General features: G+C 42.1%; 1 protein-coding gene across 1 annotated transcript in view; it reads right to left on the reverse strand.

The window, feature by feature from the left end:
* Positions 1 to 1,645: 1,645 nt before the first annotated feature.
* The window catches only part of dcaf5 (ddb1 and cul4 associated factor 5), a 17,511-nt gene continuing 4,817 nt past the window's right edge, over positions 1,646 to 14,339 (reverse strand). The window contains exons 5-9 of the mRNA XM_034857584.1: positions 13,776 to 13,905; positions 12,217 to 12,430; positions 7,009 to 7,075; positions 5,556 to 5,683; positions 1,646 to 3,693 (exon numbers count right to left, since the gene is read on the reverse strand). Of these exons, the coding sequence (XP_034713475.1) occupies positions 2,389 to 3,693; positions 5,556 to 5,683; positions 7,009 to 7,075; positions 12,217 to 12,430; positions 13,776 to 13,905 (1,844 nt within the window). The 3' untranslated portion in view covers positions 1,646 to 2,388. The remainder of the gene's footprint in view (positions 3,694 to 5,555; positions 5,684 to 7,008; positions 7,076 to 12,216; positions 12,431 to 13,775; positions 13,906 to 14,339) is intronic.

Consider the following 14,339-nt stretch of genomic DNA (forward strand, 5'->3'; position numbering starts at 1 on the left):
TCGCTCGTGAGGCCGTGATGCCATCTTTTCTTTCTTTGTAATCTTCTCCAACAACCACTGGTATGCCCTCTGCTAGTCTGCTTTGTCTGGCAGGAGAGTGCCGTGGTTCAGGCCGTAGACAGGACACAACAGGCATCTGTTTCCTCAGACAGGAATGACATCATGTGTTTTAACGGACAATCATTACACAGTTGGGGAATCGGTGTGCGGTCTACTCAACAGATACACGTCCATTTATGGTCATTCACCTCATGACAGGTTGATATCCTTTAATCCTTTTTTTATTTTAAATACACTGATGTTTATGTCTTTAAATGTACTTTTACTTTGAAAAATGTACTTGATAACTCCCTATTTCAGTTTCCTGACAAATCCCCAAACCACTGAGGTCATGTTCCCTGTTATATTTCTGGGAATGAAAAAAAATCGCACGGTGTAGATATTTAAGTTGATTTCAGTAGTTTTATATTTAAAGACCATTGAGTCGTTTCTTTTTTTAATAAGGTTTGGCTACTGTTAAGCTGGCCAAATAAATAAATAGATAAGGGACTGGCAATTTATTTATCAGAATAATGTGTCTGACTGTGTTGAGAGGTTTTCAAACAGCAACCGGCATTAAGCATCATTTATGTTGCTAAATCATATTTACAGAAAATCTAATTGATCAGTTGGATGCATTAAAAATAACAAAATCCAAATTTACTTTTATTTTCTGATTGGAAATTTTAGAGGGGGGTGCATTGGGGGACCTTGTATGGCTGCGTCCCTGCGGACATGAGTTTATTAACTCACAGTTGCTGAATTGATGCCAAATATGAGACGTAGCCAAAGTCACAAGACGAGTTCCAGAAAATCCCCCAGACTTTATATGCCATGAAGTGTACACACGAGAAACTAAAGAATCACTTGCCACTTATTACACTGAAATAAATGCTTTTTAAAGTTCTTATCACTAGCTAGATAAACCAGCCTAAACTACAGCGGAGACTGAAAGTTACCCCTGAACTTGAATACTGGTTAACCAAACAAGGTCCCTGTCGTTGTGGAGGTTTTGATTACATCACTGAGCAGATGGAGTTCGTCCAGTTTCGTAGATGCTTACATTTTCACTTTCTTGTGGTGACACTGTTTTGTGTCGTGTCTCCAAGTCAAATATGAACTTTCCATCTCAACCTTTAAGCCAATATAGAAGTGATGTCCTCTGAGTGGTCAGAAATATGGAAATGGAACCTCTACTAAATGGACATTGTGGTGAGCTAGTTTTGTAATCAGTTTTAAATCCATTTTTACAGTGGGCACTGAATGTTCCACAACAAAAGGTTTTTTATTCAGAGATGGACATGAACACTATTTGTGATATCGGAATCATTTTAATTGTCAGTGATGTGTGTTATTCAGAGTGGCGGCCTGCTATAGTAATAACTGATTTAACTATTCTCTTCACGACCAGCTGAACAGATTTCTTTCACAGGAAAGTTGAAGCTGTGTTGCCACGGTAACTCTGTTGGCAACAAGTAGTTAAGGACTCAGATATACAGAAAAATAACTAATTCCCCCTCACTTCAGACAGATGGGTGTCAGGAAAAGTCAATATTTCAGACTCTGTTGTGAATCAGCGAAGCCGTAGGAAGAAGCTGTGGTGTGACAGTGGAGAACAAATTATTCTTTAATTGCAAGAAAACAAAAGCGAGCGCTGGCTTGTAATGGTACCCAGGGGCCGGATAATGGGACAAAAAACAATTGCTGGAGACAGTGAAAGCATCATTTCAATGCACAGCTTTAACAAGTGGTGCTCCTTCAGATTTTGCACAGACAGTCCATTCTTCAGACACCCTGAAGCAGTCTCAACCGAGATTCACTTAAAAAGAAAATAAGCCCATTTAGATTTACGCTCAGTATGAAACGGTAGAAATGAAAGAAAAGGCTGCAAAGCTTTTGTCCTCCATAAGACTTTCTTCTTTTGTGATGGTTGGGGGAGTTTCATCTCCTGGGTGGAGCGCTCTGCCACAACCAGAGCATGAGAAACAAACACTGATGCTGCAGGAAAATAAATGCTTTTCACTTCAAACGCCATTAGTTATCAACAGTATTTAACTTGTGTTTTTTCTTTTTTTTACATCTTTTATTGTCATCCCTGGTTTGACCAAAAAGAAGGATGACATTGTCTGAATCATTTATTCGTAAACTAAAATTAACAGCACTTTCTTTTTCTTTTCGTTTTTAGTTCCTAAACGTCTCGTGATCGTAATCAGCATCAGTTCATATGACATGGCGCGACTACGAGACGCGAAAAAGAAAAATCTGCGTTGTAGAAACCCATACAAAACCCACTTCCTAAATTAAGTCTGTTAACTAACGATTTCTTTCCGAGATGAGGAAGAGTTCTCGTTATGTTTTGAACTTCTTCTCTGAGGGCGAGGAGCCTGACTTGCCCTCCTCTGATCCCACATGAGTCCGCTTCAGAGCGCTCTGTGCCGGGCCTTTTTCTCTCCGTGTTCGGGTGTCTTCGGGTGGAACGCCAGGCTCTTCCTCTGATTCTGAGGAGACGTGGAGGTTCTCTCTCACGTGAGGTGCTACCGTCCGGTGTCGCCCGTTCACCCCGGGGCTACGCCGGCTCGGAGAGCTACTGTCTAAAGCCGCCGAGCTGCTACAAGCCTCTCCGCTATCAGAGCTGTCCAAAGCAGCGCTTCCTTCAGTCCTGCGTCCGTCCAGTGAGCGCGGAGACGCAGCTGGATGTCTTTCCAGCTCCGTCTTGTCACTCCCTTCCTCGTTCCCTTGACTCTCGGAGGACATGACTGGACTCAGACAGACAAAGTCCGAAGGGCTCAGACATTTGTCCTCGTCTTTGGCGTCGCAGGCACTCGGCTTGATTTGGAGAGAGTCTTGCGCCTCGCCGGAGGATGACGACAGGTCTTCGATTGATATAGATGGGTAACTGCAGGAGTCCATGGCCGAAAACAGAGTCTGCACGGACTCGGGCCGATCCCCGGCTCTTGAGACGACTTGCGTGCGCCGCCGCCTTGTGACGTTGCGCCGTCTCACCGCGCTACGCCGCTCCTCGTCGTCGCTGCTGGAGCTCGAAGTGGAAGAGGACGAGCTGGAGGCTCCGGCGGGCAGTGAGGGAGAAGAGGGGGGGCTGGACAGTGTGGAGTTGTCCCTAGGGCTCGGGGAGCGAGGCCGGGGCATGGGGTCCAGCCAAAACTCGCTCGAGTCCGAGTCCTCGTTGACGAGGAAGCCTGACTGATGCCGCTGGTGCCTGCTCCGTCTCCTGGGCCGCTCCCCCGCTGCGGCCCGCTCCTCCCCCCCGGAGGCGTCGGGTCCAGCCAGCGAGGACGACGTTGAGTTATCAGAGTCGCTGTGGTGAGCGGCTGCAGAGACGGCGGCCGGCGGTGTGGGCGTGGCCCTGGTGGCGCGGCGTCCACGGGCGTGGAGCTGCATGATGGCCTCCTCGCTCAGGTCGCTGTCAGAGTCCGAGCTCCAGCCTTCGATCTCTCGACGCACCAGCGAGTCGAAGAACGCCATCATGCGCGGGTCCTCCTGGATGGACTGGCTGACGTAGTCGTGGGACAGACCGCTGCCGCTGTTCAGCACCAGGCTGATGTACTCCTCGTGGGTGTAGAGGCTGCGGGACTTGTCCTCCACACGGCCCTCCAGGTCACCTAGACTCTCAGGCTGCTGGTAGGGACTCCACACCTGAGACGGACGGAGAAACAGATGGGGAGGAGTAGTGGACAGAGATGTGGATGGAGGAATGAAGTTAAGAGAGCAGGATGATAAAGGGAGAGGATGGAGACAAAGAAAAAGGATTAAAAGTTGGACAGATAAGAAGGCAGAATGACAGAATAAAAAACATTTATGGAGAAAAAGTGACCCCTATTTTCAAGTCCCAGAAGCGAGGGTGAAGCGGAACCACTGCCAAGGTGCTCTTGGGCAAGGCACCAAACACCCAACTGCTCTGGGCGCCTTTCCATGGCCAGCCCCCCCACTCTGACATCTCTCCATTTAGTGCGTGTATAAGTACTGAGCATGTGTTCAGGCCTGTGTGTAATAACAACAGAGAGTAAGTTGTAAATTCCCCTTGCGGAATTAATAAAGTATACATTATTATTATTATTATTATTATTATTATTATTATTATTATTATTATTATTATATTTCACTTCAGAGACCACGGCCTCTTCTTAGTTAATCTATTTGAAGACATTTGATTTCTATTTAGTTATTTAGATGTGGGATTTTTTCTGAAAATCTATTTTTTGTATTTAATTTTTGTTATTTAGGATAAAATACAATTTCAGTTGTACTTTGATTGTTTTGCAGACTTTATATGAATACAATAATGTTTTTCAGTCATTTGTCTGCAGCTCATTTTGTTTAAAAAAATTAATTGTATTGAGTGTATGGTTACATCCTTAATGTGTTGTGTTTCTATGAACGGAAAGATAACTGTTTGGTTTTAACTGAGTCAGTGAGTCAGTCAATAATAAATGGGAAATTCAGCCATCTTCAAATGCTGCCTGGTTTATTCATAAAGGTCAGCACCGGGACAAAACAGTGACTCAGAAATACTGTACAGCACATGCAGCTGCCGTGTGCTACTGTTATTCCAACAAAATCCTAATGTGCATTTTAACTACAAAAATATAAACCTGATGTTGCAGCCTACTCAAGGTTAAGCTACAGTGAAAGCGTTGGCAATAACACCTTAATTTACTCTGATCCAGGCTAGAAAGCCTGGCAGTCCATCAGTCTGGCTCTGGTTTCAGGAGTACTGTATCTGTGGAACCATTCATGACTTCCCATGACCCAGTTTTTCATGACTGCCCAACTGTTACAGATGACAGTCAATTATAGGGGGAAATCCATCTATTTTCATTCCCCGCTCCACAGAGGGAAGAGCTCAGGCAGTTACTGCGTCGTGTCATTGGAGATCAATGTCTCACTTAAGGGCACGTCTACTGTCTGAACATCGGAGGACACACACTCAAATTTAGTCTGCCCACTTACAGAACAATTTCTCTATCACTGCATCATCCTGACGCTGCATGGGATGGAAGATTCACTTTTCTGTAACTCGCCTCTAAAAAAAGGCCATGTTTGAACTTGGTGTGTTTTTTTAAGCTGCCAGCATCCATTTTACACTACATTCCTATGATGTATACCAATAATAAGGATGTATGCTTGTTACGTTTTACCCGCAAGGGGAAATTACAATGTTTTAACTCTGTTGTTATTACATACATGCTAAGTACCTATACATGCACTAAATGCAGTGATGACATGTCAGAGTGGGGGGCGGAGGGGCCCTGCCCATGGAAAGGAGATCCAAGCAGATGGGGTTACGATGCCTATATATATATATATATATATACTATACTATACTATACTAATACTATAGTATTAGCTGTTGGTATAGCAACCAAGGATGCTCTCTGCTGCAAAACGCTGCCAGCTTTCTTTCTTTTTTTGAACTATAAAAACGCCCTAGTCAACGTTTTCATGTAAAAAAACCCTCCTCCTTCTTCAAAACACAGCGGTGATATTCGTTGACCAACCTTGATGACTTTCTCCACGCCGGAGGAGCAGATCATGTAGGTGTGAGGGTTGAAGCGAACCTGGTTCACTATGGAGCGGTGACCCTTCAGGACCATGAAAGCACCGTTTACCACACGACCAGCTCCTCCTAGAAGAAAGAGCATGATGGGAGTTTGTGTAATGTGGTGCTAGCAGACACAAAACATGAGCTCAGAGTCACAGAGATACAAGTCAGCGTCAAGGATTCATTCAAAACAAACACATCCAGCCATACAAAAGATGATTATTCAGCCCGCCTCAGACTGTGAAATACAGCAGTATTGTCATCCTCATAATATGCTATTAGTCTGACACCAAATAGGCCCAGTGCACATATTTTCAGTGTAAGTAACTCCAGGGGGAAATAAAAAAATCCATAAATGTGTCAGAGCTACAAACAACCACATTCTTGGATTGTTTCATTTTTGGGATTTTCCTCCCAAAATAATTACATTTGAGGCGTGTTTACTGTAAGCCTGCTGCATGTGGAGCAGGTATTTTTAACCTTTCAGCTTTTACCTTTGCTTTTTGAGTTCCTTTGGACTGGTGACAACATTTAAACTCAAGAAAGGTTGATGCACTTCAATACGCATATGAACCCAAACTGAACTTAGACAAGAAGAGACAAACTGTTGATATAGGATATCCGATAGTTACTCAAGACTGGAAAGTATATTGTGCCAAATGAACGGGAGGGGGGGGGGGGGGGGGGGGGGGGGGGGGGGGGGGGGGGGGGGGGGGGGGCAAACCACAGTCTGGGCTGAGGCTCATTGGCAAACAGCAAAGACATGTCCATCATTCTCTCTGGGGCTGAAACCTACAGCGGATGGAGGCCAATCATGTTTGTTTTGCCTACCCTGACTTTTTTATGCTTTTACCACCTTTTATTTTTGACAGGGCAGTTAAGTGCAAAAGGGTGGGGGGGGGGGGAGTGTTTGATACTGTCTGATAAACAGTGTCAACTTAAACAAACCAAAAACGCAAAAGAAAACGAACTATTTAACAGAGTGGGCAGAAGAAAATGAACACTCTCACCATGGGAACAAGCTGATTCAATCTGGGTCACATGATGTGCTGGGATTTTGTCCTTTTTTTCGCTGATTCTTTTAATTGATTCTTTTCCCCAGAATCAATATTTTGTATATATATATATATACACAAACACACATTTTTTTAAACCAATGATTCACCTAAATAGTTTCTTGTTATGGGGTACAGCTGATGCTACACCAAATCAGTTTCCAGCAAAACAGAGCGAAAGAGAATTTCTTTATAAATGAAAAAAATGACATGTGACTTACATTTTTTTTAGAAAACAATTTGTTTTTAGAAATGAAGGGAAAGGAAATTTGCAATACTCAATACCATAGTAGCAAGAGTTCTAGTATTGCAATAAATGAAATCACAACACAAATCGAAGACTAAAGAACTCACCTTCTTCTGGGTCCTTTGGGATTTTCCACATGTAAAGATTGAAGTCATCGGACCCAGACAAGATGTACTGAGGGGAGAAAATAAAAACAGGATTGTTTTGCTGACACGGCACTTTCACATGGCTCTTTGTAGTTTTGCTTATTTAAAGCTAATGTACCTGCACCTATTACTGGTTGTCTGGAGTTTGCAGCTTCAGGGTTGAAAGCACTTAATTGGAAGTCACTTTGGATAAGAACGTCAGCTAAATGACATGTATCATTTAGAGAACACACACACACGCGCACACACACACACAATATCTGGCTCAAAAGCACAAGCTCTTATCGGAGCACTTGGTCTCACAATGAGGATCAAACACGCTATTGACGTGTGATGACAGTCTGACCCCCAACACGGCTCCTGCTCCTCGTCTGAACTGTTCGGAGACTTTGAACAGATGGTTCCACTTAAACTGTCGCTTCAGGTAAGTTTGGACAGAGCCAGAGCGAGAAGATAAGCTACAGAAAACAAAGGGCTAGAAGCTGACTTTTTTTGCACCGACTAATATCTGAAGTACAAGGTTCAAACCCAGGCAGGAGTGTCCAGCTGTCCAATGCCGTCTTGGCCAGTGTTACTACCGTATGTGCTGTAAAGTGGCCGGCCTGTCTCAATCACAGCCACAGCAAAGGCAAACTGACTTCATAAGCATCCACACCAGATTGGTCCTTCTTAAAAATATTTTCCACCCTTCTTTCCTCCTTTATTTATACTCTTTTCTTTTAGCACATTTCTATTCAATTGGAGTGTCTGTCGAGCTTTGTTTTACCATAGGGGGCACATGATTGTTTTAATTATTTACATTTGATTTTAGGCTTTGTCCCGTGCTGCTGGATTTCCAACATTCCATCAAGTTGGGAATTATTTCCCAATTATGTTTTTATCTGCCGATGATACAAACAGATGTCAATTTCCTTTCTGTATTTTCAAGGACTTGCTCGATTGACTGTACTACTTTTCTTGTAGATGTCTTTATCTGAAAAAAAACAACATAAATTGTTCTGCAGTGATGAAAAATCAAGTTATTACCCTTCGCCAAGACTTGGTTTGTTTGTCAGCAGGATTACGGAAAGACTACTGGCCGGATTTCCATGAAACTTAGTGGAAGGGTGTAGCATGTGCCAAGGAAAAACCCATTAAGTTTTCAAGTGGGTACGAATCACAGGGCGGATACACTAATTATTTAGACATGCTCTCTCTGAGTACCCTTCTAGTAACTCAGAGAACTGTAGCTCCAGGGCACATGAACACACTCTGAACAACACCTGGGTGCTCCGCCTCCAGTTCCCAGGGGACACGTCAAGCAGGAATGTCACACCCACAACTCCCCCCTATTTCCTCTCCATCATTTTTGTGTGGTTAGTCGTCACCCTGCACCTCTGCTTTCACATCATTCTGAGAAAATCCTCTGCTGTCTGCGGTTCTCGGTCTACATGAGGACGTTTGAAACTGTTGTGCTGTGAGAGCAATCTGGGAATAAAGCAAAATCATCTGCTCACAGGTTATAGTTTCTTTTGCCACCTCTTCTCTTTTCCTCTAAACTGTGCTGTACTTCCTAAAATACACGTCCTTTGTTTACACTCCATGACATTTTTGCCATAAAGCTTCTAACGTTGACTTTTTGGTTTAAGAAATTCTCATCTCAAGTTTTCATCTTTCACAGCTCTCCAAAATGCCACTTAGCCCGTAAGTTCACACACAGTAGATGGGGGGGGGGGGGGGGGGGGGGGGGTTATCAATCAAATTGTCACTGGGTAACTACATTTTTTAGAACATCTTCTGGGAAATCATTAAATGAGGAAATACTTGATTATAAATAGTGTAAAAATCAGAACTGAAATCCAGTATTGCCACAAAAAAGTCCTGATCAATGATCATTGACTTACAACATTAGTCACAATGGTCCAATACAACCAGATGTATCAAAGCAATAGCTACCATGGTTTAGAACAGGGTTTCTACTGTTATCAATATTTTGTTTTACCTTTTCCGAAAAAATTTTCTCATCCAAGTACTCCCTGTGCAGAAAAAAAACCTTTCTGGTAGAATAAAATGCCTATATAAAGAGGCACAATACAGCGCTGCATGAGAAACATAACTGAAAAACACTTAAATGCTACATTTCAAATGTTAAGAATCACTAAATGCATTAATTATCATCGTGTTTAATTATTTTAGGAATTATGCATTTTTTAATTAGAAATCTCAGCTACCCCCTGCAGTACTCCCAATATAAGAAACACTGCTAAAGACAATAAAGCAATATCTCTGGTTGACGTATTTATATCATGTAACAGTAAATACTGTATGGTTTGTATGGTCATATACAAATGGCCTTGTATGGCCAAACTCTACAAGTCATTGGAGTTTTCTGGCCCCTAGTGGTTGTTTCACTGCAGCTTTAAGTCTATAATGAGAATTTAAAAAAAGAAAGTGGTTATTAATACTACTTTTACCAGGCTGAAAGGCAGTGGCTCACTGATTAAGAGTGTTCACGGAGTCCACTTAAGAAGTTAAACCACTTGCGGTCAGCAAAAACAAGATTTTCAAAAGGATGTTCCAGTGTACTTTGGATGATCTGTCCAACGGATCATTTATTATACATCTTCAAGGATTCAGCACCCATATTAGCATGTTGGACTATTGATTGACTGTCGTTTTCAAATCCAAATGACCTGTTAGTGTTGTTCTGATACCGGTACCAGAAATGCCTGCGATCCTGCCTAAAATACAAATACGAGAGTCTCTGCACGTTCCTATAGAGCTAGGCGATATGGAAATAATCAAACACCACAGTATTTTTCACCAAATGCATCAATGCCGTTGGTGCGGCGATATCGTACGGTTGACTATTGGCGCTTGGAGTTTTGATAAATACTTACCAATATTGTGGATACAATGACTATGTGTGTAAAGACATAATAAAACAGCTGGTAAGTTCAGGAAATGACATCACTCTACTGTATTGAAGCCTGTAAAACCAGGAAAAGACAACACTTATGTCTTATCATGATATTACGATATCCAAAATCTAAGACGATATTGAGCCTCATATATCGATGTCGATATAATATCGATATACTGCCCAGCTCTGATTTGCCCCGAAAAAAATAGCATAAAAGTAGATTAATTATGTTCTTTTTCTATTATGACTGACTGTCAAACCAGATAATAAAAGACAGTTGTATGGCTTTTATTCTCGGGATGTATTTGGGAGTCGGATCAGTTTTAGGTTTTGGCCAATGTGCGAGTTCCGGAAATCAGAAATCAGTATCAGAACTTCTCTAACAAATACACCCCAAAGCTTCATCCTTGGTTACATGAGTACGTATACTTCTAAATATCAGGTGAGAAAAATAAAAAATGGTGAGTCACTAATTATTATATTCATATAAAGACAAATTTAATATTAATAATGATAATTAGTCATTTACTGTATATGATTAAAAAAACCTGAGCTGCTGCTTGGGCCTTTAACATTGTGCATGTACTGAGAGCCAAAGACACAGGGCATGAGGGGTACCACATCATTAAAGCTGCAACATTTAGTCGACCGGCAGAAAAATAATCGATTCATCGTTAAACTAATTTTTCATGCAAAATGGCAGAAAATGCCATTTCAGCTTTTCCAATATGGAGAAGACATCATCTTGGACTTTGGGGTACTGGGAGAGACGTCTTACACTACTTTCTAACAATTTAAAGACCAAACTTTTAATCTAAAAAAGAATCTGCAGATTAGTCAATAATTAAAATAATCAAGTTGCTGCCCTATACATGAGTATTTCTTTTTTACAGCATATGAAATGTAAACCCCTCCAGGAGCTCCCCTGACACCCGAGCATGATGTTAAGATAATAAACATGGCTGCAGGCTGATGTCATGTCTGAGGAGGACCAACGGGAGGCCACTGGCTGATCCAGCCGCTTCTACTGTTCCTCCAACACTAAGAAAAGTCCTAATCTCACACTCATATGTTCTATTTTTATTTCGATTTGTCTCACATGTTTCCAATATTCTCCTCAGATTTGAAGCAACCACGTCAGATAAAACAATGTCTCCACTGTTTGTTTTAATCTACCAGGAGCAAAAAGACACTCTTGAGAGCATTATATCACATGCATGACATTGCTTTTATGGCTGCACATGTGCATGAAATGGGAAAATTTCAGACATACAGTATATTTATGAATGAAAAATTTCAATCGCAAGAGTGTCCTACTTACACTCATGATTGAATCACACATTGTATCTGCTTTTATCTGTATGTGACTGCCTGCATGGGAATGAATTACAATGGGAATATATTCGAATATATTTAAAAGTTGCTAAGGGCGTCTGAAAAGTCGCTAAAATCTGGCGAAAAAGCTCGCCAAGCTGAAAACGCTGTCCACAACATCACCGCTGCAGCTTCCTGATTTCCCAAACTACAGAGCGATACCACACAATGTGCGTGCTTTAATCACACGCTAAAAACTGTGGGGCATTAAAAGAAATATGCGTTAAATCGTTCATTTTGACAGCCGGGATATATTATACATTTCCCTGTAGGTAGGTGGTTGGTTGTTTGCATACAGTGGTTTACTGACTAGAAATCTCAAATTCTGTTTCCCGTGTTTTTCTTTTTGCTGTTCTGGCAAGTATATGTCATTTTACTTTACTAATGCCCAATAGGAGCGTGTGCTTGTTCACAAAGGGCCGATTGCTTGGTTCCCAGTATTTATTTTCTCCACAACTTTATCAAACTACAGTACAAGCCAGGTTTAATCCGACGCTGCTCGGCTGCGGCTCATCTAGAGATTCCTCGTGTCCCCTTTTCTTTGACTAGACATCACACATCCAGGTAGTGTTCTGGGAACGAAGCAACACGCTGGGAAGCCCGAGAGCCCTGTCATTCATCGAACATGTGTCTGTGTACGGTTATATTTGCATGAAGGGTAGACAGAAATCAGTTTATGTCAGATGACCACTATTTGGCATGTATGACACCGGTAGCTGGGGAAAAGCAATAGTTCTACTTCTAGGGATGCAGCAACTCCCCGTCCCCGCTGCTGTACCAAGCATGTGGGACACAAGCACAGAGATATCCCGATTTATAGATAGAGTAACTAAGTTCCTCTAATCTCAATGATGACAGTTTTATGTTAGGATTGGTACGATGTGATGACCCACCTGATCTTTGTCCCCGGCAAAGCAGCAGCTTTTCATGGTGCAGGAGTTGAAGTAGCCCTGGTTGTCGAACTGGAAGCTGGGCAGGCGGGAGTGCAGCTCGTAGAGGACGGGCGGCAGGCGGCGGCGCAGGGCCAGCAGCTGGGTGCCCGTGCTGTTGAAGCGAACGCTCATGGCGCTCTGCAGGGACATGCTGCCTCCGTAACGCAGCAATGAGCTGAGAAGACAGAAGGACGGAAAACACTACCGGTTTCAGGTCAAACTTGTATGCACCAACTCTCATTTTTGTGGTTTTCAATCTGCCTCAATCACAAAGTGAAAACTTTTGGATGGACATCTACTTTCCTTTGGCCCCCCCACGTTGAACAAAACATTGATCTAGATGACAACATACAGAGAAGTGCACTACCTACACACACACACACACACACACACACACACACACACACACACACACACACACACCGTAGAAGGATTGGTATATATTCCAATGCTTTGAAGCTTTGTTAAACACTATTCAAAACAAAAAATAAAAATTTGTCACAGAGAAAAACAAAAAACATTTATGCTAACTGACACATCATCAGTCGATATGTTTTTATGTATATTGTATGTCAATACTTACATATACAAAAATACAAATACAAAAAATGCAACAGGTATTTTTAATTAAATACACTTCAACCAGAAGCTGTTTTAATCTGAACAGAAAGATGAGGGATGTTCTAACGGTTAACATGGCCACACTGCAGAGAGGCAGAGCCAACAGTGGAGGAGGAGGAATGACTCAGTGCTTACTCTTACTGGCCGTGTTGTCATTTGTTTACCAGTAAACCAAACCTAACCAAACCGGAGGATGTGTAGACACACACTGTCGAGTTGATTGCACAGTCATTTATTGGTCGAAACATTTGGGGTTTTGCAGTGAGAAAGTTGGCCTCACACCATAGACTGTTAAATATATAGTCCAAGTCTCACACAGAGGGCCAGTGGTGATGAGTTCAACAGTAAGACAACAGTAAGACAACAGTGAGACAGGAGTGCCCCCTGGTGGACTCAGTGGATACAAACAACTCATCAGCTGACTGAACATTCCATGTTCCTTAGCTGACGCTTTTATCTAAAGCTTACAAATAACTTACAAATGAATGACAACACATGTTTAAATGGCCGTTCAAATATTCAGTATAACGTTTCAATAAAACCTTAAGTCACACATTACATCAAAGTAACACTGTACCTGAATTCACAAACATGAATAATACATTAATACAAACTTCTTAAGTGAAGATATCATCGGCGGAATGCATTTATTTAACCTCACAAATGTTTTGTTTCTTCATCCATTTTTTCTTCATCCAACGCTTTGAGTGTTTACTAACTTGAATGGTTGTAATGTGTGTCTTTGTTTTCATTACCTCCACTGTGCTTTATTTGCAATATATTTCAGTGATGGGGCAATAAAAGTTAATTCCCAAAGGGTAACAATAGGGTTTAATCTCCTCTTGAAAACTGGGTCGAGAGATAGGAGCTTTAAAAAGATGAAAGGGAAAAGGCCTAACCTGCGCGGCTTGCGGATGTCCCATAATCCAACTCCCTCCTTGGAGTTGGCTGTGGCGATCAGCCTGGGCTCCACAGGGTTAAACATCACGCTGTGGAAGGCCGAGGGGTAGCTGGCCAGGCAGAATGGCTCTACAGGAAGAGAGGAGGTTTTTAAAGGGTTAGGATTACAAGATTATTAACACTTTCAGGCTGACAGTATCGGTCTGTCGGTCCACCACCTGGGTTCAGACTGGAAGATCTCAACACCGTGGTACATTCATGGTGTCCAGACAATATTTGTTTCTTTGGGGATCCCCTGACTGTTCAACTACCGTCCATGACCAATGATTGTCACCACCATGACGTTCACATCTGTTGTTTCGAGCTAAATATCTTAACAACTGCTTACAATTCACTTATAGAACACAATATAATACGTAACAGTGTTGTATAATACAGTTATGCTGTATACTAAGAATGCTTTAAAAAACAGAAGTGTTAATACTTTATTTTCATCAATTAACAAAATGCCGTGAATGAACAGAAGAGGAATCTAAATCAAATCAATATTTGGTGTGACCACC

The sequence above is a fragment of the Etheostoma cragini genome, chromosome 20 (genome assembly GCF_013103735.1).
Source record: "Etheostoma cragini isolate CJK2018 chromosome 20, CSU_Ecrag_1.0, whole genome shotgun sequence".
NCBI classification, from domain to species: Eukaryota; Metazoa; Chordata; class Actinopteri; order Perciformes; family Percidae; genus Etheostoma; species Etheostoma cragini.